The 25,329-nt window shown below is 44.5% G+C and overlaps 1 protein-coding gene and 1 pseudogene across 3 annotated transcripts; both read right to left on the minus strand.

The window, feature by feature from the left end:
- Window positions 1-879: 879 nt before the first annotated feature.
- On the minus strand, window positions 880-3,025 carry LOC111542277 (annotated as a pseudogene).
- A 3,189-nt stretch (window positions 3,026-6,214) lies between these two features.
- On the minus strand, window positions 6,215-24,909 carry POPDC2 (popeye domain containing 2). Of its 3 annotated transcripts, XM_023214212.1 has the most exons (5): window positions 24,253-24,909; window positions 18,941-19,049; window positions 12,963-13,371; window positions 7,524-7,606; window positions 6,215-6,724 (listed from the first exon to the last, which is right to left on the minus strand). In XM_023214212.1, the coding sequence occupies exons 1-4, from the start codon at window positions 24,741-24,743 to the stop codon at window positions 7,533-7,535; spliced, it is 1,083 nt and encodes a 360-aa protein (XP_023069980.1). In that variant the 5' UTR covers window positions 24,744-24,909; the 3' UTR covers window positions 6,215-6,724; window positions 7,524-7,532. The 3 variants fall into 3 exon arrangements, with proteins under 3 accessions (XP_023069980.1, XP_023069972.1, XP_031791011.1); XM_023214204.1 differs by lacking the exon at window positions 7,524-7,606; XM_031935151.1 differs by lacking the exon at window positions 7,524-7,606 and having other exon boundaries at window positions 12,822-13,371.
- Window positions 24,910-25,329: the final 420 nt, after the last annotated feature.

The raw sequence follows: 25,329 nt of genomic DNA on the forward strand, positions 1-25,329 counted from the left end.
GTCTTTCTCAATTAGATATTATTCTACATCATTTTGAAAAACAGCTAAAGCCACAAATCTGCCTTGACCCTTTTGTTTTTGCTTCTGCTCTGTCAGTCTTCCCTGAAGCACCAGATCTTTCATGATCTATTGCCCAAAAAGGATAGCGTCATAGGCTCACAGGCAATTCTTGGAAAAATTTACATTGGTTACTATATCAAAAAGATATTCTGCTACATATGCATAACTTATCTTCACTCTTGGACCACAAAGATCTATTTCAGAGACAAATTTGGAATGCAATTTTCCTTAACATTATCCTCAATAGAGCCTGAAGTATAGAATATACTCATTTTCCCACTCAGATCCTGAGACCTCAGTGGTCGTTTACCAGACATTGGAATTCCTAAATGAATAACATTGTCTTAAAAATCATGTTCCTCAGCTCAGAAGACTAGAGTGCTCTAGTACAGGAGTCCTCAACCCCTGGGTGAGTGAACTTTACCACAGGAGCTCCATCTCCTGTCAGGTCAGCTGTGGCACTGGATTCTAGGAGAGTGAACCCTACTGTGAACTGCTCATGCAAGGGATCCAGATTGTGCTTTCCTTATGAGAACCTAACTACTGCCTGATGATCTCAGGTGGAACAGTTTCATCCTGAAACCATCCCCCTCCCCACTGTCCCCGCACTGCACTGGTCTGTGGAAAAACTGTCTTCCACAAAACCAGTCCCTGGTGCCAAAATGCTTGGGGACCACTGCTGTAGTAGATACCTAGTCAGTTTGAGGTGTCTTTTTTTTTTTTTTTTTTTTTTTCAGGTGGACAGAAAGTAGGATTTATTGTTGGGCATTAGGAGGGGCAGCATAGTGGAAGCTCTCATGAGTTCTCTCATGAGTTCTCTCAAGAGGCCCACCACTTGTCCAGAGGGCCACGATTGGGGATGTACTTGACCCCACAGTCATCTGAAATGAGCTGTTTCTCGGCCACCGTGTCTTCGCATTCATCCACATTGAACTTGGTAATGCCCCACCTCTTTGAGATGTGGATCTTCTGGTGGCCAGGGAACTCGGCCTTGGCCCTGCTCAGGGCCTCAATCGCATACTTCTTGTTCTGCAGCTTGGTGCTGATTGACATGATGACTTGACCAGTGTGAACCCTGTCCACAGTGCCCTGGGGCTTTTCAGAGGTACCTCATATACCTGTTTGGAGCCTGTCAGCCCAACACAGGACAACGTCTTGTTGACGTGCATAACGTGGAAGGGGTGGAGCCGCCCTCAGATGTGAAAGCCATCTTTGCCACAACTTTTTATCATGTACTTATTGGCACAAATTCGGGCAGCCTCCAGGGCTCCATTCATCTGACGCCATGTAGCCACAGAGCGGAAAGTCAACCACTTTTGCCCACTTCTGCCCCAGGTCAAAGATGGGAATCTTGGCATCAGGAACACCTCGCCAGAAGAGAGGCTTTGGGCTGTTCTTACAATATTGGTAACACCAGTGGGGCGGCGGCCCATGGTGACACCAGAATCTTCAGTGGCGCACCGAAGGGAAAGAGCTTGAGTGTCTTTTGAACTTAAGAGTCATTCCTCTCTCTAAGAACTGATCTCCATCTAGAAGATGGGCAGCCCCAATTGTACTGCATGACCCTGTCCTCAGGCCCAGCTGAGTGGACCAGAAATAGACACGTGACTGAATCTGGACAAGGTAGATTTCCTTCCTGAAAGTCTGAAATTATGACTAAGAGGCTGCCATACTTGTCTTCTGGTAGTTGGAATTGTTCCACATGAACTCAGCAGCTGAGGGCGAACATATTCCACTGTGAGAACAGAGAAACAGGAAAGACTGCTCTGTTGGAAAACAGAAACATGTTGCAGTTCTCCTAAGAGAAACAGAAACAGAAGATGTTGACTGGGTCCCTGACGGCTTTCCGCTTTCCCTGATGGCTTTCTGATCTAGTCCCATATTAAAATCTAGAGGCATTTCTGCCTTTGAATTCTATAAGGCACCCCCGTGTCCTTATAAGTTCTCCTTTGCTTCGTCATCATAATTATCAACATCGTCAACATTATCAACAAAAAAGATAAAACTTCCTGAGCAGTTAGTATATGCCAGGTAAAGTTCCAGTTAGCTTACACAAATTATCTTATTTGATATTCCTGATAAATCCATGTATTACTTCATTTTACATATGAGGAAACAGGGACAAGGAAATTAAGTAACTTGTCCACTATAGTTAGCAATGGATAAAATCAGGATTCACACCAAGGCCATCTGACTTCAGAATCTGAGCTCTAACCACCATGTTTTTATACAGTTTAGCCTGTTCACGTTGGTTTCTAGCACTTGCAACCAAGATGTATTAGCTAAATAGGGTTCTTCAGTCTGGCCCTACTCTGCCTAACTAAAATTATCTGCCATTTTCCCAGTGTGCTGAAGCCAGTATTCCCCTAAAACATACTATGGTCAATGTTATCTCCATGTCTTTTTGCTCCTTCTCCTTCCCCCCCCCCCCCCACTTTTATATTCTACCAATAATTCAGGGTCCACTTCCATTTCTATCTTCCCCAGGGAACCTGGTCACCCATATGTTCTATCAGTCAGTAACTATGCTGCCTTGCAATGGTGGTTGATAGCTTACTGCATGTATGTCAGGCCTCTATGATGAGATTGTAAGGTCTTTAAAAGCAGGGGCTATGTTTTCTCTTTCACTGTGTCCCCAAAACACTGTAACTCATTGTAAGCATACAATAAAAGCTCCGTGAATTGAATTAAAGGCAGTAATCTTAGTGGCATAGACAAAGGCAGGGAGAGAAAGTCAGGCACAGAGAGGCTTAACTTTAAAGGAGGGCTTAATGTCTTTTCATAAGTGCCAGGAATGGCCTTCACGTACTCATCTTGTTTTAAAATTGTATGTGTCAATATTATATTTTAAAAGTTTTCAATCTCTGTAGGAAAAAGGATATTACATTGAAACATAAATCTTCTGTAATTGCTGAATTCTCAGCCAGCCCTTGATCTCCTGGTTGAGTGGTCCCAAGTCTGACATTCTGAAAGTGACATACGCTGATCCCCACCAGCCACAAACACATATCCGATCTCACTCTTGGGCACACCCCGAGCTCTGGGATGACCATCACAACTCCCCGCTGCTCCACCATCTCAGAGGAGTTAGGTTTTGTACCCTTAAGAAGAACATGGGGGTGATGACAGTTTCCAGTGCCTGAGTCTTCCTAGGCCCTAAGAAGGCCTTGGAATCCTCTCTGATCCTTAGCATTCACCCTCATCTATGAAAACAACTGTTTGCATTTCTGTGTCCACTTAGTGTCCTGACAAGAGTCAAAACTCAATCCATCCAAAAGGAAATCGACATCTTCCCTAGTTATTCCTCCTCTTTTTATGGTTATAGTTGCCACCACGATCCAATCATCCAGGCTTGAAGCCTGAGTCATCTTTGACTCAGAACATCACAGTGCTAAAAAGAATTTTTTTTAAAGCTGTTTGCCTCCTTCCCCCAATTTATACTCAGACTCTGTCTCTCAATATCTTAAAATGCATCTGAGATCTGTCCCTTCTTGTGTATTCCCCCTGATGAGGCTCTGGATTTTGGCACCAATCCCTGAACTACTACTCTCTTTTCCTGCTGGTTTGAATAGGGAGAGAAGAAAAGAAAACTGGAAAGTGGAACTAGAAATCTTTAAAACCCCAAGTGTTAACCTTACCCTTGCCGAAATGTGCACATGAATTGTCCTGCTAGCAGTTAACAGCTGAGTTTAACCAACATTTAAGAATTACCAACTAAATGTCACACAAGTGGCCCTGTGTGATGTGCTGGGGCCACAGCAAATAAGTAAGACTTCCCCAGCCCTCAAGTGCCTAGCGAGGGATGAGAGCTGAGGGGGGTGGTCCCAGAGGACTCTGCGAGTCCTGAAGGGGATTGGTCAATGCTGAGGGCGAGGTGAAGGCCAAGAGAGTGTGCACAGGGAGAGGACATGTGTATTAGGTTTGAGGGGTGAATAGGATTTCAAGCCTGAGGGCTGAGGGGTGGAGGGCAATTCCAGGCTATTAAGCAAAGGCTCAGTTTACAGGCTGGACTAATCTGATTTGTGTGCTGTGTCCTGGGCTCCCCTGTGGCAGTGACGCAATCACGTGGCAGTTGGTGATCACGTGCTGGGTAAAGACACTTTCAGGAAGGATGGTATCGCAGAAGTGAACCACAGTGAAATAAAGTATAGTCACCAGATAAATTTCTGAGGAGGCACATGTCAGTGCATGAATTCAATGACAAAGACAGACGTAAAACTGCTGACGGTATTGTTTTCACTTCTACCTCAAGATTTGTGTGGGTGTCTACAGGAAATCAGGGTGTCAAAAATAGAAAGAGAAGAGGTGTGGCCCGGCACAGTGGCTCACGCCTGTAATCCCAGCACTTTGGGAGGCCGAGGTGAGCAGATCACGAGGTCAGGAGATTAAGACCATCCTAGCTAACACTGTGAAACCCCATCTCTACTAAAAAATACAAAAAATTAGCCAGATGTGGTGGCGGGTGCCTGTAGTCCCAGCTACTCAGGAGGCTGAGGCAGGAGAATGGTGTGAACCCACGGGGCAGAGCTTGCAGTGAGCCGAGATTGTGCCACTGCACTCCAGCCTGGGTAACAGAGCGAGACTCCGTCTCAAATAAAGAAAAACAGAAAGAGAAGAGGTACTGAACATTGGAGATGGACTTAGTTTCCCCCTTCAAGCAATTCTTCTCCCCAGGGTCTCTCATGGGTTTTTGCTTTATACATATATGTAATGCTATTTTTCAAATATATAAAGAGACTGTTGTGGCGAATTTTTAAAACCTGTAAATTTATCTAAAAATCCTACTGAAATCCAAATGTCTTTTGCCTTACAAATACCATTAGATAATAAAAGCACAACTTCGACAATGTAAGGTCTGATTCTTTGGCAGGTAAAAGGGATTAAAGAGGTCCTGATCTTGAGAAACCACTACTATGTGCCATAGGTGTGTAATGACAGCCCTGCCTTGGTGACCCTCCAGGCTGGGCAGTGGCACCACATCCAGGTCATGTTGAATCTCAATTTACAGTGTACAGTGTACTTTTTTTTTTGAAATGGAGTCTTGCTCTGTTGCCCTGGCTGGAGTGTAATGGCGCAAATCTTGGCTCACTGCAACCTCTGCCTCTCAGCTTATTCAAGCAATTCTCCTGCCTCAGCCTCCTGAGTAATTGGGATTATAGGCACCTGCCACCGCGCCCAGCTACCTTTTGTATTTTTTAGTACAGACGGGGTTTCACCGTGTTGGTCAGGCTGGTCTTAAACTCCTGACCTCAAGTGAGCCACCTGCCTCGGTCTCCCAAAGTGCTGGGACTATAGGCATGAGCCACTGCACCTGGCCCAGTGTACTTTTTTGTTGTTTGTTTATTGCTTTGGTTACTCTCCACAACAGCCCTCTAGGGTTACCCAATGCTTGAGTAATTCCATTCCTAGGTATATATCCAAGATATGTATACATATGTATACCAAAAGACAGGTACAAGAATGTTCATAGCAGCACTATTTGTAATTACCCCAAGCTGGAAACTATCCAAATGCCCATCAATTGTAGATTGGATAAATAAATTGTGATATAGTGATACAAAGAGCACACAGCAACAAAAACGAAAAAGCTATTGAGAGGGAGAGATGCCCAAGGATTCCCAGCTGTTTCAGCCCTCAGCTGTTTGAGTCTTCCCAGACAGGTGAGTGAAGAAGCCTTAGAGATGATTCTAGACTGAGCCACTATCTGACTGAAACAACATGAGAAACCCTGAGTGAGAACTGCCTAGCTGAGCCCAGTCAGGTCCCACACTCATGGGCACAACAAATTATTAGGACTATTTTAAGTCACTATTTTAGGGATTGATATTACACAGCAATAGATAACTGAAATATTGTTGAAGTGTTTAAAGAAAAAGGAAAATAGAATATATTAAATTTATAAATCCACTTTAAGATGTTTAAGAAAACCTAATAAACTAAGTTTGTAAAAGTTCCTCTAAAAACTATTGTTTAATACTAGGTTCATCAATAGAAAAAGAGATGTAAGTTAAATGTCACAGTCTAAGGGAAAACGAGGTTTTAAAATTTCCACTTCCATAAATTTGAATCTTAATTGAAAAATAAAAAATAATCATCAGTGAAAAGCTGGATCTTTTACTCCACTGATCCTTTCAGACAATGCAAAGAAACAACATAGGGAAAGGAATTGAGTGATTTATTGAGTGCTTACTTGGTGCCATGCCATGTGCTAGGTGCTTACCTAAATCAACTCATCAGATCCTCACAACAACCCTGTGAGGTGGGTTTCATAACCCCCACTGTTTACCGATGAGGCTCACAGAGGCCATGCAACTTGCCCAAGATTCTGCAGCTGGTAAAGAATGGAATCTGTGCCTCTGCACTTCCAATGCCTGCTCCTGAAGGAAGGCTTATGAGGGTGGAATTTCTCAAAGTCACTCAAGGTCCTTACTGTAGCGACAGTGTTGGCACCTTCTGTGTCCTCTCTCACCTTGCCTGTGAGCCTTCCAGTGGGTGGGGAAAGAGGCATGACTATCAGTGCCAGTCTGTGAACACAGAAGAGAGCTGTGCTGGCCACAGAGAAGATAGTCCAATGATCCTTAAAGTTCAGGCGTGTGGGTTGGAGCCAAAGGGGCCTGTCCTCTGGATATAACTGGAGAGTAGCTCTGGAGAGGAATTCTAGAAGCTGTGGAAAGAAAAAGAGGCAGGATTTTGGCACTATGTCTCTGGACTGTTTGTCTAACTTCAAAACGTTCTTTTCAGTTTTTTTCTTTTCCTCTATCAATTCCCAGTGTTTTAGCTGTACTCACTGCCTGACATGAGAGGGGCAGGTGTACCTTTGAATCATTTCGTACTAGAATATTAGGGCAAGTCAGCTTTGACGGTATCTAGCCCAATCCTCTCCTGTTGTAGAGATCAAGAGATCAACTTTTGTTGCTTCCTATGAACATTCTACAGAACTCTACTTCTTACCTAACCCTATCTAATTTAAAGAAAAGAAAAAAAAAGTCTGTATTGAATAATGGTAAGTTTCATAAGACTCATGACTTTCATTTTTACAGAAAGATGGGTAGGAAAATGAGGCCTGTAAGGCAGAAGTGGAAACACGACTCGGGAGCAGCCCCAGGCTGCTGTGATCCAGAGGGCAGGTGGGGACCTGCTGCCTCTAACTTACCTGACTGACAATGGAACCTGTGGCAGGTAGAGGTGGCACGACCCTCAAGAGACCACTGCTCTGGCCGTGTCACTTTCAAGAGCAAGTTTTCTGTGCCAGGACTCTTTCCAGTAGTTCTGTGAGAAAAGCGCTGTTTGCTAGCACTGACAGCTACCAAATACCTTACAGCTGCTTCTGAGGGGAAGAGCCTGATGACTCTAATCTGCCTCCTCCCAAACAGATGAAGGAGAGCAGACTGGGGTGTGATTTAGTTATTCAGGGGCTAAGGGGCTAGCACATGTTTTCTTTAGGCCTCGACTTTTTGCTGTACCTTTTGTTGTCAGGGGATTCTGACAGCTGCCACCTTCCCTGAAAAGCCAAACTGGGGGAAATAAGAGGGAAAATCATCTATCTCTGATAAAAGAAAGAGGAAGAGAGAGAGAGACTGCTAAACAATTGTACATACAACAGAATCTTAAAATACGCTACACATTTAACTAGTGCTTCACAGCTTAAAAACTGCCTTTATGTATTTTATCACAATCACTCCTCACAGCAACCTGGTAAGGTAGACAGAGCCATCTTGGTCCGGTCCTTCAGATGAGGAACCTGCTCTTGATGGCAGGTGAATGGCAAGACTAGAGTCCAGATCTTAGAATCACAGAATCCTAGAGTTAGAAGGTACTCTAACAGCAATAATCCAAGGCATCCTTTCCCCAGAGCATGAATCACCTTATAAAATCTCTGAGATTTCTTTTGGCCCATGCTTGAACTATTCCAGTGATGAGTAACTCTCACTACCCATGAACAATCCAGTATCAATAGTAAGCTAAAATCCTTCTTGTAACTTTCAGCCATTCAATTTCTGCCCACAAAAACTACACCAAATTAAGTCAAGTTCTAATTCACATTCTTTTTAAAATTTGAAGATATTACACTTGCCCTTTTCTGGCAGATTAAACATTTTCAGTTCTTTCAACTACTTATCATGTGATTACCTAGAGCCAAGCCTGAAATACATGGTAAATAGTAAGTGTTTATTGAATCATTTCTCTGGCCCTTGGTACTATGTCCGATCCTCCGGTCGAGGGGCTCCTTCCCTTACCTCGAGTGTCCTCCATTTTGTAATCTGTTCATCATTTGTTTATTTAAATAATAGGGAGAAAAGAAACAGTACAGTTTTCGCTTTCCAGGCCACAGAGTTTTCAGAACAATGTGAAACAAAATTAAAATCCTCCAGATATCGGACATCTTTCAATTTAGTCTGTGATAATGGATTCATTATTTCACTCAACAGACTACATCGGAGCTGCATTTCTAGAAGATAAATCCTTCATTCACTGAGCATCTCCTATAAGTAAGACAGAGAATGGATCCCTGTGGAGAGTAGCCATAGAATTAAACAGAAAAATTCTAGTGAAGGCGGGGATAATTTGGGGTCTGACTGGAAGACCCTGCATGAATACATTATCCTGCAGCATAATTTTGCCTGTTAAGAGAAGCAGCACCCATTTTTTGTTCAATTTTGGGTACCACCAGACTAAAACACATATGTGTCTTCAACAAGGAAGGAAACTTTGGCTATTTTCAGTTGGTCTTAATTTGGATTGGTGTGAGAGACAAGTGCTGGTATCAATGTAATGAGACTGTGTCATCCCTGACGATGCAGAATTCAGCCAGCTTCATGCCTCTCATATAAGTGCTGTGCTGGGATGAATAGCAATGAGCTTAAAATTTTGATAACTAAAGAGCCAGGAAATAGATAGTGAATGGTGCCGTACTTTGTGAAAGAAACAACAGTAAATTGCTCCCAATCATAAAGGAATAGGCCTATTAGTTACAGTAATAACCTTACAGCAAGTTTGATGGTAAATAAGTAAAACCAAACATCCAAAACACAATTCCAGAAAAAGAACTGAGGCTAAATTATCCCATTATCACAGACTACATTGAAAACTGTCAGAAGTTTGGCTAATTTTATCATGTTTTCAAGTTGTTCTGAAAAACTCTATGGCCTAAAAAGGTAACAACATAATTTTCCTTTCTCTCTATTGCTTAAACAACGAAACATGAAAAACCTATTCTCTCCATATTGCAAATTCTGGTATTTTAGAAAGTGAGCCTCATCAGCAGTTTTCTCATCTTGAGTTTTAGAAACGGCTGAATTTGGGAAGAGGCATTTCATACGATAGTATGTATTAAGGGTTGAGGGCTTGGGGAGTGAGTTGTGATCTCCTCTCACATAAAATATCTGCACTGTAGCCCGGGCGCGGGGGCTCACGCCTGTAATCCCAGCACTTTGGGAGGCCGAGGCAGGCGGATCACCAGGTCAAGAGATGGAGACGGTGAAACCCCGTCTCTACCAAAAATACCCAAAATAGTAGCCGGGCGTGGCGGCGGGCGCCTGTAGTGTCAGCTACTCCGGAGGCTGAGGCAGGAGAATGGCGTGAACCCGGAAGGCGGAGCTGACAGTGAGCTGAGATCGTGCCACTGCGCTGCAGCCTAGGGGACAGAGTAAGACTCTGTCAAGAAAGAAAAGAAAGAGAGAGAGAGAGAGAGAGAAAGAAAGAAAGAAAAGAGAGAGAAAGAAGGAAAGAAAGAAAGGAAGGAAGGAAAGAGAGAGAGAAAGAAAGAAAGAAGGAAAGAAAGAAAGAAGAAAGAGAAAGAGAGAGAAGGAGAGAAAGAAAGGAAGGAAGGAAAGAAAAGAAAGAAAGAAAGAGAAAGAAAGAAAGAAAAGAAAGAGAAAAAAGGAAAAGAAAAAAAAAATCTGCACTGTAATCACATGGTAGGTAATAGATCCTTCACAGCCACAGAATGGAGGGAACTTCTAGTGAAGCAAGACCCACCACCACAAGGGTGGGGGAGAGTCCCAAGGTGCCGGAGAAACTGTAGTGAAATACCGCAGAGAGTTCTTGCTGAAAGACACTCGGATGTCCTGGGGCTCATGTCTACTGAACTGCGGGCTGACTGCTCCTCTTTTCTTCCTTTGAAAAACTTATCCTTGCCTTCTCAGATAAATCCAAGAGGGTTCCTGGGGACAGCTGGTCCAACACGCTCAAACGAAGAAAGTAAGCTTTAGAGAGGTTGTATGGTTTGCAAAAAAAGTCACGTATTTGATTAGTAGCAAAGCCAGACATAGAAGCTAGGACTTTGGATTCCCAGTCTTGGTCTATTTCTCATTTACTGTGCTGTCTGCCTCCTGATGTTTGGAAAATATTCCTAAAGTTGGGGATTTTACACCTTCACTTGAATGGTTTTCTTTTCTTTTTCTTTTTTTTTTTTTTTTGAGACGGAGTCTCGCTCTGTGGCCCAGGCTGGAGTGCAGTGGTGCGATCTCAGCTCACTGCAAGCTCCGCCTCCCGGGTTCACGCCATTCTCCTGCCTCAGCCTCCCGAGTAGCTGGGACTACAGGCTCCCGCCACCAGGCCCGACTAATTGTTTTGTATTTTTAGTACAGACGGGGTTTCACCATGTTAGCCAGGATGGTCTGGATCTCCTGACCTCGTGATCCGCCCGCCTCGGCCTTCCGAAGTGCTGGGATTACAGGCCTGAGCCACCGCGCCCGGCCGCCTAGTTTTCTTTATAGGCAGAGGGAAAAGTACTGATCTTTGGAAGAGTTAGGATTAAAACCTAATAAGATGGGGATACAGGGTGTTTAGGAGGAAGAATAGATAGAGCAAGGCAAAAAAAGTGGGAAAGAAAAAAGGAAGTAATAGGAGAGATAAATGTATGAACAATAAAATGGAAGAAAACAAGAGACAACTGAAGAGGGAGAAATAAACTGAGAAGACTGAAGAAAATGGACACTTAAGAGCAGCAAACTGGCCAGGTACGCTGGCTCATGCCTGTAATCCTAGCACTTTGGGAGACCAAGGCAGGAGGATCATTTGAGCCCAAGAGTTCCAGAACAAACTGGGCAACATGGGGAGACCTTGTCTCTACAAAAAACATTTAAAAATTAAACATTATCCAGGCACAGTGACATGTGCCTGTAATCCCTGTTACTTGGGAGGCTGAGGTGGGAGGATCACTTGAGCTTTTGGAGGTAGAGGCTGCAGTGAGCCCACATCGTGTCACTGCACTTCATCCTGAGTGACAGAGTGAGACCCTGTCTCAAGAAAGAAAAGAAAAATAAACAAAAAACAAAAAACAAAAAAAAAACCCAGCAAATGGAGGCAATCAAGGACTAAGAAGAAATTGGAGAAGAAAGAAGAGAAAAATAGAACCAAGAAAAGAGAAGAAAACCAGGAAGAACAACATAAGAAAACAGAGCTGCTGTGAGTCGAAGAGAAACTGTATAGATGGATGGGCAAGTTGGACCAAGAGGGATCCACAGGTCAAAAGGAGCATGCGTGGATGCGGGATGAATGAGTAGGAAGGCAAACAGCTGCACAGAGGGAAAGGAGTGATCAGAGTGGCCAATGCACACTTCGAGGAACTCAACAAAGTAATCTGGGGTGTTAGACTGATCCTTGGAATTACCTCAGAATCAGCTGAACTATGCTTCTAAGGACGCTGGTAACACAGGAGATTGTAAATTCCATATCTACAAAACCAAATCTCTAACCTTTCATCAGTCACCTCCGGGGCCTCTTTCATCGTTTATATAACCTGTTTTTCAGAATAGACAAACATTCACTCATTCATTTCATGTACTCTGGAGGCCTTCCTCACTGGGCTAGTTTCTCAGGTAATTTTTTGGTGCTTTCTAAAGAACAGTGGGAAGCGCCTTCCAAATTGGAACAATGGGATTTTCCTCAGGAAATTCAGGTCTACATCATGGTTGGGTGGAGTTCCAGAAAAAAACGTCACAGCATTGTGAGGCAGCCGGGGGAACATGAGAGCAATTTCCCAGAACCACTGGGCACAGACTTTCTTGTAGACTCTCTGGTGAGGGAAATTCTGCGAGGGAAATCCTGCACGCACCCTTAGGCCCTCCAGGATTTATAGACATCCTACCTCCCACAGGTGTGGGTGACTGGGGAAAGCCAGGCTGCCATATACCTATCTGATCATAGTAATGTTTATTCATAGCAGTATCTAGTCCTCTGTCTGTGTGATCAACAAACACATTCTTCACTGGGTGAGAGGAAAGCAAGATGAGGACATTTTCCTCCCCGAGCTATTAGCCCATAATCACAATCCCCTTTAAAATATGCAATTTTAATAGAGATGCCTGCCCAGTCTAGGCTAAATAACAACTGCTTTCCAGGACAGCCTCTATACCAGGAAAGACAAGCAATCGGAATTAGAACTCTGCCACATTCTTTTTCTTTTAAAATGCATGCCACAAATAAAAGCCCCTTTAACTCCAGCTGTGGCCTCAGCTATTAGAACAAACTTGCAAAAATGCTTAGCAATCTACCTTCCTGGTTCAACATATCAACCAGCCCACTTTCCAAAATGCAATCACAGTTAATAATGAATGAGTTTTTAAAATCCCTTCATGCCTTGCATGCACCCGGAGTGAGTTGCCATCTGCAAAGTTGGGTTAATGCCACTTTCTGTGAGTCCTCTAAGAGGAGATGTTCCACAAATGATTTTTTTTTTTTTTTTTTTTTGCCCTAACAAGCTGAGTTAAGGCCAGCCGTTGACAGGAATGTGCGGCAGCTGCCTTCTGAGTACTTACATAGGATCCTGAGCCGGTGGCTGTGCCCATGTTAGTTCTCCCTTCACCTCATGTACTCCCCATCACTCCTATAATCCATAAATGATTCTGATCCTGACACCTCCTCAAAATCCTCCAGCACCAGACTGGAGGAGTCCTCACCCAGGATGCCGCTGTCTGGCCTGGACAACCTGGCCCAGGAAGGAGGTGCAGGCAAGTTGGTGGCAGCTGGAGGGGGAGAACAAGGAGGTGTTTGCTGGAGAGAGGTTGGCGTGGCCTGAGGAGGGGACGCAGCTGGCTCACAGACTTCCTCATCACCCTTCTCGGACTCTGGTCCTGGATCTGCAGCAGTGGGACCCAGGACATGGTAGAGGCTGGGAAGGCGGATGTCAAAGCGCAGCCCAAACTTAGCAAAGAGCTTGTCATTGAGAGTGTAGAGCTTCTCTGAGATGTCATAACCCAGCAGAGCCGAGAAGAGGCAGGAGATGTATCGCTCTTTGGTCAGAAGAAGATGGAGACTTTTCCGGGGCCAGGAAATGTAGCTACATGAGGTCTCAGCAGTCAGAGTGACCTGAGAGGGGTCAGAAGCAGACAGTAAAGGTTTAAACTAGAAAATTTGTCCATGCTGAGCACAGAGATCACACAGTCACTTGGAAAACAGCTGTACTTTTACTGAAGAAGCTGTGTGGGAGTACCCCTCTATGACCTTGCCTGGAGGAGGTCTAGTAGATGACTTTCACTTGTGTGCACTGATATGGGGGTGTCTAGTATCAGGAGCCCTGGGATCAGCCATTTAGTCACTCACCCATCACTTCCTGGAGCCTCAGGTTCCACACCCATTTTCTTCAGCTCCAATTCTGTGGTTCCATGGCTAATGATACTAGTGACTGCAGAAGGTTCTGAGTCTTATGATTTTGAGATAGAGAAAGAAAGGGCCTTCTGGTGCTCTGAAGAGTGGTTGAAATGCTGACAACTATTCATTTCAAGACTGTGGAAGGATAAGGTATTGGGGTAGGGACACAAAAAGAGCTGGAAAGTTCAGTTTGAGAAAAAGCTTCTGATGAGGTATGCCAAGCTACATCATGTGGATGAAGCATGGGCCTGGGATTTGGGTCCATAAAATTGCTCTTAACTTGGCCATTTCAAGTAACCAAAAGGATCTGATGACTGAAATCAGAAAAAGGGCGCAGAGGAAGACAAACTCTAAAGGGCAGAAAATCAAAGGGCACCCCATTCTCCATTTGTTTATTCATCTAGAAATTTCTGAGCACTCACTATGTGCCCATGATGCAAGGTTAAATTATGCTTGCATGGGAAATAAACAACAACATGTGCCTGGCATGCAGCAGATGCGTGATAAATCCTTGTCACAATAATGATGAGTGGTAAAGCTGTGGTTAAAATGGAAACATGCTTATGACAGTGCAGGAAAAGGGTGCAGAATCACACAATGTTTAATAATCTAATTGACCCTAATACTTTGGGCTGGCAGAGTTCATGATATATTTTTGTGGATGGAGACAGTGGAAATGATGATGATAATGATGTTAGCAGTTAACATTTGTCAAGAGGTGCCAGGCATTGTGTTAAGTACTTTATATGAATTGTCAAATTGAAGGTAGGGTAGCTTTCTAAACGTTCTTTATTAGAGATTATATATAATCCTTTTCATTCCTGCATTGCCTACCAGATCTCCCACTAACCTCCTCTTCCTTCTTTTCTGCTATACCCCTCCCCCATGTCCTTTATTCATTTCCTCCTCTCAACTTTTCCCTACTAATTGTTAGCACTGCAATCAGGACCTAAACTACATTATCGAGGCCAGAAGTGGTTTCATGTTTCAACTTTACCTCTATCAGTTGTATGATGTCAGATAAATTACTTATTCTCTCTTACCTCATGAGAAATAATACAATCTGTCCATGACTAATAGTTCAGCAAGTAGTTGTCACAATCTGCCATAGCCTGTACCTTAGATGTACTTATGAACAATTCCCAAACAAGAAATGAGAGTACCAAATATGAAGCAGGTGTGTTTGAGCAAGAGCTAAGCTGAATGTAAATAATGTCCTTAAAGCCAAACACAAAGACTGTGAACCTTCTTAGAAACATGCTGTTACTTCTTCCATCTTAAAATAAAACAAAATTTTACAAATAAAAATTCTTTTTCTTGACCTCACTTCCCTGACTATTACTCCACTAATTTGCTTCTCTTTTGAGCAAAACTCATAAAGAAAAAAAAACCTGTTTATACTTACTGTCTCCAATTCCTCTCTTCTCACTCTCTTAAACCGATAGACTTTGTCCCCAGCAGTCCACAAAGACTGCTCCTGTTAAGGTCACCAGTGACCTCTAAGCTGCTGAGTCTGATGTTTTTTCATGGCATCCATCAATTTCCCCCTCCTCTTTGATACACCTTCTTTTCTTGGTTCCCAGGATGCCATACACTCCTGGTCCAATCTCATGATTGTTCCTTTTCAAGTTCCTTTGCTGCTTTCTCCTTTTCTCTCCAACTCCCTACCACTAAAGTATCCCAGGACTCCACTCTTGAACCATTCCCTCTTCCATCCACACTCACTCACTTGGTGAGCTCATCCTATCCAATGGCTTTAAATATCATCTGTATACAACCAACTCCCAAATTTATATCTCAGGCCCAGGTCTCATTCCTGAATTCCAGGCTTAAATATCCAATTGCCTATGCAGCATCTCCATCCAAATGTCCACAGATGATGCAAACCTAACATACAACACTGAACTTCCTAGTCCTCCGAAAGCAGCTATACCTGCAGCTTTCTTTATCTCAGATGACAGCAGCACCACCTGTCCAGTTCCTCAGGCCAAAAGCCTTAGAGTCTTCCTTGATCTTCTCTTTCTCTCACATACTATATCCAACCCTTTAGAAAATCCTTTTGGCTGTATCTAGACAATATATGCTATGGCCCTACATAATCTTGCTACCTCGTCACCTCTCCAACTTTCTCTCCTGCTATTCCCTCCCCTCCCTCTCTCCATTCCAGGTCCACTGTCCTCCTTTCTGTGAGTCAAACACCACTGGCCCCACCTCAGGACCTCTGCACTGGCTCTTTCCTCTGTCTGATACGCTTTTCCCAGATATTCACAGATCTCACCTGTCACCTCTCTCAGGTTTTTGCTCAAATGTTACCTGCTTAACAAGGATTTCCATGACCATCCTATTTAAAATTGCAACCATATCTCCCTTACACTACTCTAGGCTTTCTTTTTTTTAACTAGCAGTTATTGTCCTCTAACATATTATATAATTTACTGATTCATTTTGCCTATGGCTTTTTGACTCCATTATGAGAATGTAAATTTCATGAGGGGAGGGACCGTCATCTGTTCTATTCACTGATATATTTCAAGCCCTTTTAACAGTGCCTGGTACATACTAAGTTTTCAATAAATATAACTGAAGTGAATAAATGAATCAAGGGAAGACAGCCAATCTTGCATATTGCAAAACAACCTAATGTCACTTTCCTCCCCTCCTCCCCCAACCGCAGACGAAGTCTTGCTCTGTCACCCAGGCTGGAGTACAGTGGTGTGATCTCGGCTCACTGCAACCTCCAGTTCCTGGGTTCAAGCAATTCTCCTGCCTCAGCCTCCCAAGTAGCTGGGATTATAGGCACCTGCCGCTGTGCCTGGCTGATTTTTGTATTTTTAGTAGAGATGGGGTTTCACCATGCTGGCCAGGCTGGTTGAATGAAGTAAATGAGATAATCTATGTAAATAGGACTTAGGTTCAGTAGGATAGGATGCAAATTAGAAAAACAGTGATGATTTCTGTGTGATCCCTCCTATGCTGTGTTCTCGGTGACTAATGAGTGTCACAGTGCGGAACACACAATGCATTCTGACTTAATTGAATTGTTGAGAGGTGTGGTGGAATGCTGATTGATTTGTGTTAAGTACAATGTGAATTATGATTTAGGCTGTCACTGTGGATTGCTCTCAGTCAACAAAGACCATGTAATTGCAAAAGGCAAGGACAGGATGAACTCTAACTTAAGATAACACTTGACATTTGCAAAGAGGAAATGGGACTTTACACAGCCAATAGCAAATGTGTGGCTCTCATTGCTCCCAAAGGAGGTGCACACTAAAAATATAAATGGGAGGAATATGACCGCACCTACATTCCAGGCTGAGAGGCCATGTGGGGTTACAGCCCTTCCTCTTGAGCGTAACTTAGGGGAGGACACCGGGCTTACCTACCACCTGTTCCTCCATGTCAGTGTCAGAAAGAGCCCCGGTCCAGCTGGCTCAGGTCCTGACTCAGCCCTCCTAGAGGTTCTCATGTGCCTGAGAGAGTTCCTGAAGAAGGTTTCTGGGCTAGTTAGAGAGGGTGTGTAGGGGGAGGTCAGGGTAGGAACACGATGGAAGTGGATCTGCGGCTGGTGGCCCTGGCAGTGGGATCAGGACTGCCTCTCAGGCTCCATTATGATCACAGAGCCAAGTGTCAGGGTGGGGGCGGAAGCAGGCCCTGCCAGGTAGCAATGCCTGTGTGTCTCTGTTCCGGGGTTGGCTCATATGTTGGTTTGAGGGACTCTCTGATAAAAGTAGTAGGAGACACATGGAACCCAGTGTTTCCAGTTCCAGCAAACTATCCAGGCAGGGGAGTCCTTAAAGGGGTGAGTGAGTGTGTGCGTGTGTGTGTGCATGCATGTGCGTGTCTGTGTGTGTGTGTGTGTGTGTGTGTAAACTCCACTCTTCAGGTGACCCTCCCATTTTAATAAAGAACAGAAATGGTAGATCCAGGCACTTGGCTTTGTCACTTTCTAGCTGAAGACCCTGGGCAAATTACTTGATGTTTTTGGGCATTAGTTTCCTCAGTTGTTAAATGGGGTAATAATCATATTCAACCCATAGAGTTGTTGTGAGAATCAATGAGGCAATATGATATGTAGTGCCTGTCACATGCTAGCCATTCAGTAAGTGAGAGCTACAGAGAAAGTGACCAAAGCCTAAGGGATTGGCAGAGATAAGAAGAGTAGGGGCCAGGCAGCCAGGCACCTGCATTGGAGCATGTATGTGAATGCCCCATGGAGTCCTCTGGGACATCAGCTGCCCAGTGAGAAACCAGTTCAGCAATTTTTTTTTTTTTTTTTTTTTTTTTTTTTGAGACAGAGTCTTGCTCTGTCACCCAGGCTGGAGTGCAGTGGTGAAATCTCAGCTCACTGCAAGCTCCGCCTCCTGGGTTCGCACCATTCTCACGAGTAGCTGGGACTACAGGCGCCCGCCACCACGCCCAGCTAATTTTTGTATTTTTAGTAGAGACGGGGTTTCATCGTGTTAGCCAGGATGGTCTCAATCTCCTGACCTCGTGATCCTCCCGCCTCGGCCTCCCAAAGTGCTGGGATTACAGGCGTGAGCCACTACGCCCAGCCAGCAATTCTTTACTGAACAGCTGCTGTGCTCCAGGTACTTTCCTTTAGAGTCTGGGAACAGAGAGGGAAAAGCCTAGATTTTTACTTCAAGGAGTTCACGGTGCAGAAGACAGAAAGGAGACCAGATTATTAGAACAGAGAGCAAGATGTGCACCAGTTAGCATAAGTAAAAGGACTAGAACAGGCACACAGGAGCGCTAGGCTGTGGGGTGGATGTTGGTGAGGTCATTTTGGGCAGTTTTCACAGAGGAAGTGAGGTGCCACGGTCTCATCTAGAAAGGGAAACGCATTTCAGAGGGGAAAGTAGGGGCCAAGGCATAGAGCTGCAAAACACTGTGGTGTGTTTAGGTAAGTACTAGTGGTTCAGCATGGCTAGTATGAGCAAAAAATATGAAGGAGGGAGAGCTGGGAATGTGGCTAGAGAGCACTAAAAGGTTTAAGTTACCCTGTAAGTAGTGTGGGTTTTTATCTTGTGGCACTAGGGTGTTCCAGAAGAGTTTAAGCATTCAAGTAACATGGCCTACCCAGGGGTCAGTATCTTCCTACCCTACCTCACCTATGGCTAGGAGCCCAGGAACTCTTTTCACAGAGGAAGGAAAGCCCCGGCCTGTAGCTTTACACTGGCAGTGGTGCAAAGGACAGATGTGAGAGGGGACACGTGGAGGCACGGATATTGCTGGGCTACAGTGGGACGGGGTGAGGCGGTGCTGCCACGGGGCTCCCTGTTACCTGGAACACCCCCTCCTCAGAAGGCTGTAGTGATTCCCACTCAGGAGAGTCCATGAACTGGTATGGAAAGATGTAGTGCAGAAACTGCCCATCCTGGCTCACACGAACCCTGGCAAGGGAAGAGAAGAGATCATGTGGGAAAAAGAAAATGGCTCCCCAAGTCACCTATTCTGAAGGTAGGTGTAGCTGATTAACATGAATCTTCCTGTAGAAATACTTTGCCTAAAGCATGGCAAAACCCAAAGCTAGACTAGCCAGCCTAGTTACTGCATGCAAATAGTTCAGAAATGGAACCCATTGAGACTTCCTGAACCCTCATTTTCCTCCTCCTCCTCCTTACTGGTGGTTCTCAATCTCAGGCTGCAGAGTAGAAGCCCCAGGGAAGCTTTTAAAAAAGCACCTAGGCTTGGGCCTTATCCCAGAGCAATGAAACAAGAATCTCTCTAGGTAGGATCTGGATATTATTAGTATTTACATCTCCCCAGTGATTCTAATGTGTAGCCAGGATGAAAATTACTGCTCAAGAACTCTGCTGCTGGCCCGGTGTAGTGGCTCACACCTGTAATCCCAGCACTTTGGGAGGCCGAGGCAGGTGGATCACCTGAGGTCAGGAGTTCGAGACCAGCCTGGCCAAGATGGTCAAACCCCATCTCTACTAAAAGTACAAAAATTAGCCAGGCATGGTGGTGGATGTCTGCAATCCCAGCTACTCAGGAGGCCGAGGCAGGAGAATCACTTGAACTCGGGGGCAGAGGTTGCAGTGAGCCGAGATCACACCACTGCACTCCAGCCTGGGCAAAAGAGCAAAATTCTGTCTCAAAAAAAGAGAAAAGAACGCTGCTGCCTGTTTAAGTTTACATTTACACTAATTAAAATTAAATAAAATTAAAAATTCAGTTCCTTACCTAATTGCATTATAGGTGCTCAACAGCTGCATATGGCCTGTGACTACCATGTTGTACAACATAGATCTAGAACGTTTCCGTCATCACAGAGAGTTCTGTTGGATGCCGCTGCTCCACAGATTCTCCTTTCTTCCTTCCCATTAGCTACGTGAAGATCCGTGCTTACATTTAACCACTTTGTAGACTTTGAAGGAAGTGGCAAGTCCAGTATATGCCAGACTCTGCTAGACACTTTACCAGTGTTCTCTTATATAATGTTCACAACACCTCAAGGTAGATTATTCTTTTCTGTATTTTATAGCTAAGGAAACTGGTGGTCAGAAGGGTTGAGTGGTGAGCTTAAGGTTACACAGTGATCAAGTGGCAGAACTAAAATTCTATGTTCTTAGCATAACACCGTGTTGCCACCGTATTACTAGAGCTTTGGGTAGATGGTAGTGGATTCTCCCAGCATGACCCCTTCCCTGACCTCTCTAACCACAGGTACAATAATAGCTTGTTTCTTTAGACAATGAGATCCTACGCACCCTATCCAGTTGATGGTCCTAGGGTGAGCACCTAACTCAAGCTGAGCCAATCAAACTCCTTCCCTGCGAATTTGGAAATGGAATGAAATGGAATTGAGTGTAAATCATGCCTTGGATGGGGACAATTATCAGACATTAACAAAACTAACACACTCCTCCCTGAAGGAACTAAAAAAAATTTTTTTTTGTCACATAACTCAGACTTTGAAAAGCATGGGTCCCAACTGGCTATAGAGAAAATAAACTTGAAATCACATAAAATGTCCTAGTAGGACACATTCTTGTTTCTAGTACTACCTGAGGCTCAGGTGCGTGTCTTTCCTTGAGTTTCATGAGAAATCCTTGTATCTTTTTAAATAAAGACCTTACCACCGCACCCTCCCAACCCCGCCACCCTTCTGCTGGCTAGAGTGGGTTTCTGTCTGCAGCCAGAAATCCTAATTAATATATTCGCTTTAATTTTATGAATATTCTTATCCCACACTACCAACAGGTTAAACAACTGCTCTTGACTTGCCCATGACCCCAGGCTTGGTTTCACAACTTAAGGGGTTAGGAGCCTTACTATTGCTGCTTGCTGCCTTTGTACGCTTGTGGCTGTATGACGATGCCTGAGGACAGGGAATGTATTTCAGATGTGATGCCACATCTGGAAAAAGATTAGAATCCAGTATGGGCTTTATCCTTCCCTCTCAACCCCTGCCCAGAAAACTCAGAGTTCCATCTTTAACCTCTCTTCTAAAGTGAGTTATATCGGACAATGGGGTGCCTCTATTAGGCAAAGGGGGAAGATGAAAAAGATCTCTAAGGTACACCTTGTTCATTTGGTGGAGATATCCCTCCATTATTTCTGGAAGTTTATTGGCTAAACAAACATTCATGGAGCATCTCCCATGTCCCTGGAGATCTGGGAATGCAGAGATGGATACAATCTGGTCTTTGTCTTTGAGGATTTCACAGCTTAGTGGAAGTCACAGGCACATCGATAACTGACTGCAAGTCAATGAGATAGGTGCTATTGTGGAACAGTGACAAAGGAGGGAGAGAGATTGGTTCTCTTTGGGCAGCAGATTTCTTGAAGGAGATGACATTTGAGCTGAATTTTGAGGGATGCAAAGGGTATTGAGAAGCAGATAAACATGGGGATGAACAAAGACCTGGGAAATCCAGTGTGGCAGTCTGTTCTCCAGTAGCTGCTTTCTTCTCTTCCTTAATGGTGCTAGATTTTAACTGGACACATGACTGCAGAGCAAAAATCAACATTTCTCTACTTCCCTGACTGCTAGGCATAGGCATGTGATAAGTCCTGGCCAATGGGATATCAGCACTCCTGAGCCTTGCTTTTAATGAATGCCTAGGTATGCGTGTGTACAAATTACCAAAGACCATGACCAGTTAAAAAACGATTGCACTTATTATCTGACAACCTAAAACTGGAAGACAGGAACACTCTGAATAAATATGTATGGAAGGGGGAAAACAAGGAAAGAAGGAAGCAAGAAAGGAAGGATGAATAAATCAACAAAGGAAACCAAGGAACAAACTCACTTGTGTCACAATAAAAGGGGATCAGAACCTCAGTGAAAAGCTTCCCTAGGAAAGGAAGACAGCAGAAGAGAATGGTGCTGCTGCAGCACCTGTCAGATCCTTAGGCGATTTCGGCCACCCAGGCAAGCCACCAAAGAGTGACGACCATAGAGTGTAGACAGTGTCTAATGGTCTTCATGGCTCGCTGAAGCCATTTAAATTGGAATGCTGTGCCCTTTATCATCTGTCTCTTCTTCCTTCTTGATCTACTGGATGATGGATGATCTTCTCCTATGTGAATAGCTTAGATAGTTAGTTGCCTGCTCAGGGGGTTGTATGTATGGAAGTTTGTGTTTTGAATTTTATATGAGAGAAACTGTCTAAGTTAAGCACTGCTTAACAGGAAGACAGACTTTGAGGAAGTCACTTTGCCTCTCTGAGTTTTGAAAGAGATTGGTTTCCTTTATTAAAAAATAAAACAAAAAGACTTCTGAAGTTTGAGTGAGGGACTCTAGAGAACAGTGTGCATGTGAGATGGGGAAGTCTGCACAAGAGTCCCCACCTCCTGGCACAGAGTTCTTGTCTGCTGCTTTGAAATGTCTGGTCCCTTACTGCAACCAGCCCAGGGTTCAGCGATTCTCCTTTAAAACTAGAGCCCAGTCATAGACTAGAAGCCTTTTCCCCTATGTCCAGCTCAGCAAAGTTGAGACAGGGTGACATTGAAAGATAACAAAACTCTTACTCCAAACCTTGAAAGGCAAGAAAAAAATCAAAATTGTCTAATTTCTGACTCGGACTTTTGATGCTAAGTATACCAGGAAAAGCTACACCAAGGGCAAGCCCTCCTCTCCCCTTCACTGGGAAGTGATCTTATACAAGTCCACCGTAAATCTGTCCTACCTGAACTCTACAGTAACCCTACATGCTTCCAGCAAATGAGCATCCTACACTGGAGGAAGCACTTCTGCTGGTCTCAATTTCCTCCTTTGAACAGACGAGTTACAACATCATGGGTCTCATGAATGAGCATGGAACTAGAGGTGCAAACATTTTGGCAACAGTTATATGTATTTGTATTTACACTTATATTTGTTTAGAAATAATCACATTGGTTTACACTTTCATTTCACCAATAAATGAAATGAAATGTACCCCCACAAAATGTCTCCCCTCATAGTTCATTCAACCCAGGACCTCTGAGTTCAAACGAAATCAAAACATATATACATGATATTTCAGGTTCTATAAATGAATACATAAACGTGTATTATTACTATTAGTGGTAGTTGTAGTACAATTAGCATCATTGTCAAACTTTTTTCCCCATTGTGTGGTTGGCAGTATTATCTGGATTCGATTTGTTTTTTCTTGGAATTGGAGCCTTCTAATTGCCATCTTACCTTTTCTACCACATTCTCCTGGTCTCAAGAAAGCTGGTGGAGTGGGGGTTGTGGGGCTCAAGAGCCACTAGGGCAGTATCAAAAAATCCACAATTACCTACTAAGTGTGTAGCACAGAGCCCCGTGATATTTTCTCAAAAGATATCCGTGCCCAACATTCACATCCAGGTTGACTGGGCATACGCTGATCCTGACTAAGACCATCTCTGCCCATATCCGACTGTCAGCCTTCTCCAAAAGAGGCGGTGCTTCCACACAAGCCTTAATGAGATCGGCGTAAGCATTACTTCTCTTCTCCCATTGTTAGGCCCTCAGATTTACAGTACTGTACTTGACTTCTTAGTTTGCAAGAGCCTCAATAGAACAGCTGGAAATGGAAAGGTGGGCAAGGGGTATTCACTCTCCCTACCTGGCTGCATACAGGTACCCCAAATACAAGTGGGGCTGTTTCCTTGATGCCTTGGCAGGGAACAGGGATTATGAGAACCACCGCCCTTCCCTGATCTCCCATTTCTGGCATTGTTCCCTGAATATAGTTGGTGCTTAGCAAATGTTGAATTTGAATAAGGAACAGATTAACCTTATTGAAATGTTAGTTTTTCAAAGCTTACAGAGATATCGCTGCAGCTTAGGCATGACACACTAATATGTGTGTGGTAGTGGCAGAGGCGTTCTTTAAGGCACAGGCTCAAGACACACACACTGCACACCTTCCAGCAGCAAGGGCACACACAACCATTCTTGTCAACCAAGATGCCTCACGAACTGGGTTCTTCTTGGAAAATGCCAAGAGAGAGGAAGCAACCCCACTCTTAGAAAAATCTATTTTGGTTTGTTTGACTTGTCACATCCTTCCCTCAATGGAATGGGACATGAAATGGAAAGGGACACACTAGGAAATGAGAAGTGTGGGTGGGGGAAAGAAATTCTGGGCAATGGACAGAGTAGCTTACCGGCCAGAGAGCAGCAGGGACAGGCGGTTGATGGGTGTCTCACCCTCCACGGCATAGGTCTGTTCAGTGGCCAGAGTTAAGACCTGCTCCTCACAGCAGTGAACAATCTCCTTGTATGTCTGTAGGGGCACCTGCAGGGGCAGGCACAGCGTCTTGTAGAGGAGGTCAAACTCCTCAGCGAGGGTGTCCTCACGCAGGCGGTATACCAGGTGTGCCAGCTGGAGCAGGCAGACCACAGCTAGCAGGAAGCTCCAAAGAACAATGTCCAGGCCACAGGCACTGAACCAGCCCCACAGCACACAGCACAGGTAACCTGCACTCAGGAAGCCAAAAAAATAGAAGCATCCATACACCCCACTGCCTCCCATGAAGCCCAGGAGTAAGAGGCAGTTGGCTAAATGGTAGACAGCCCCTTCCACATCCTGCTTCCAGCTAATGCACGCTGAAGCCTGCAAGAGAAGCTGGCCCACTCTGCTGCTGTTGGTGCTCATCTTTGAGGCCTCTCAAAGCCTCACTGGGCTCTAATACGTCCTCACATAGGAAATTCAGAAAATGAATGAATCCGTCCGTTCAGGGTTCTTCTCACCTCAAGCTTCTCACCACCAACTCCACCTTTCCTAGAAGGAATGCTTCCGGTGGCTTTGGGAAGGAGTGATGGAACATAGTACACTTCATGGAGAATTTAAAAATCTCTCTCTCTCTCCCCACCCCCCCCCTCTCCCCCCCTCCCCCACCCCCGCCTCAGCAAGGCTCTGGCTCTCCCTGCAGAGCTCTGGCAAACTTCCTTGGTTCCGTGTTTCTTGGGACAGTCTTCAAATTTGGTTCTTAGCAGAAAAACCTAAATAGTCCCAAGGGAAAGTAGCACTACAGGACAGAAAAGTCCAGCAGTGTGGGATGACGCGGCCACATCCTGCTCTCTGTTTTTCCCAAGCAGAATGAGGAGAGCCAGCATGGGAGGCACACTTGTGTTCCATTTGGAATGTGTTTTCTCTTGGCACCGGAAGAAAGGGTGACCCCAGACGGATACCATGTTTGGAATTGGAATCCAAGAGGTACTGGCAGTGAGAAAAAACAGTC

This window comes from Piliocolobus tephrosceles, chromosome 2 (assembly GCF_002776525.5).
Source record: "Piliocolobus tephrosceles isolate RC106 chromosome 2, ASM277652v3, whole genome shotgun sequence".
Classification (NCBI taxonomy): domain Eukaryota; kingdom Metazoa; phylum Chordata; class Mammalia; order Primates; family Cercopithecidae; genus Piliocolobus; species Piliocolobus tephrosceles.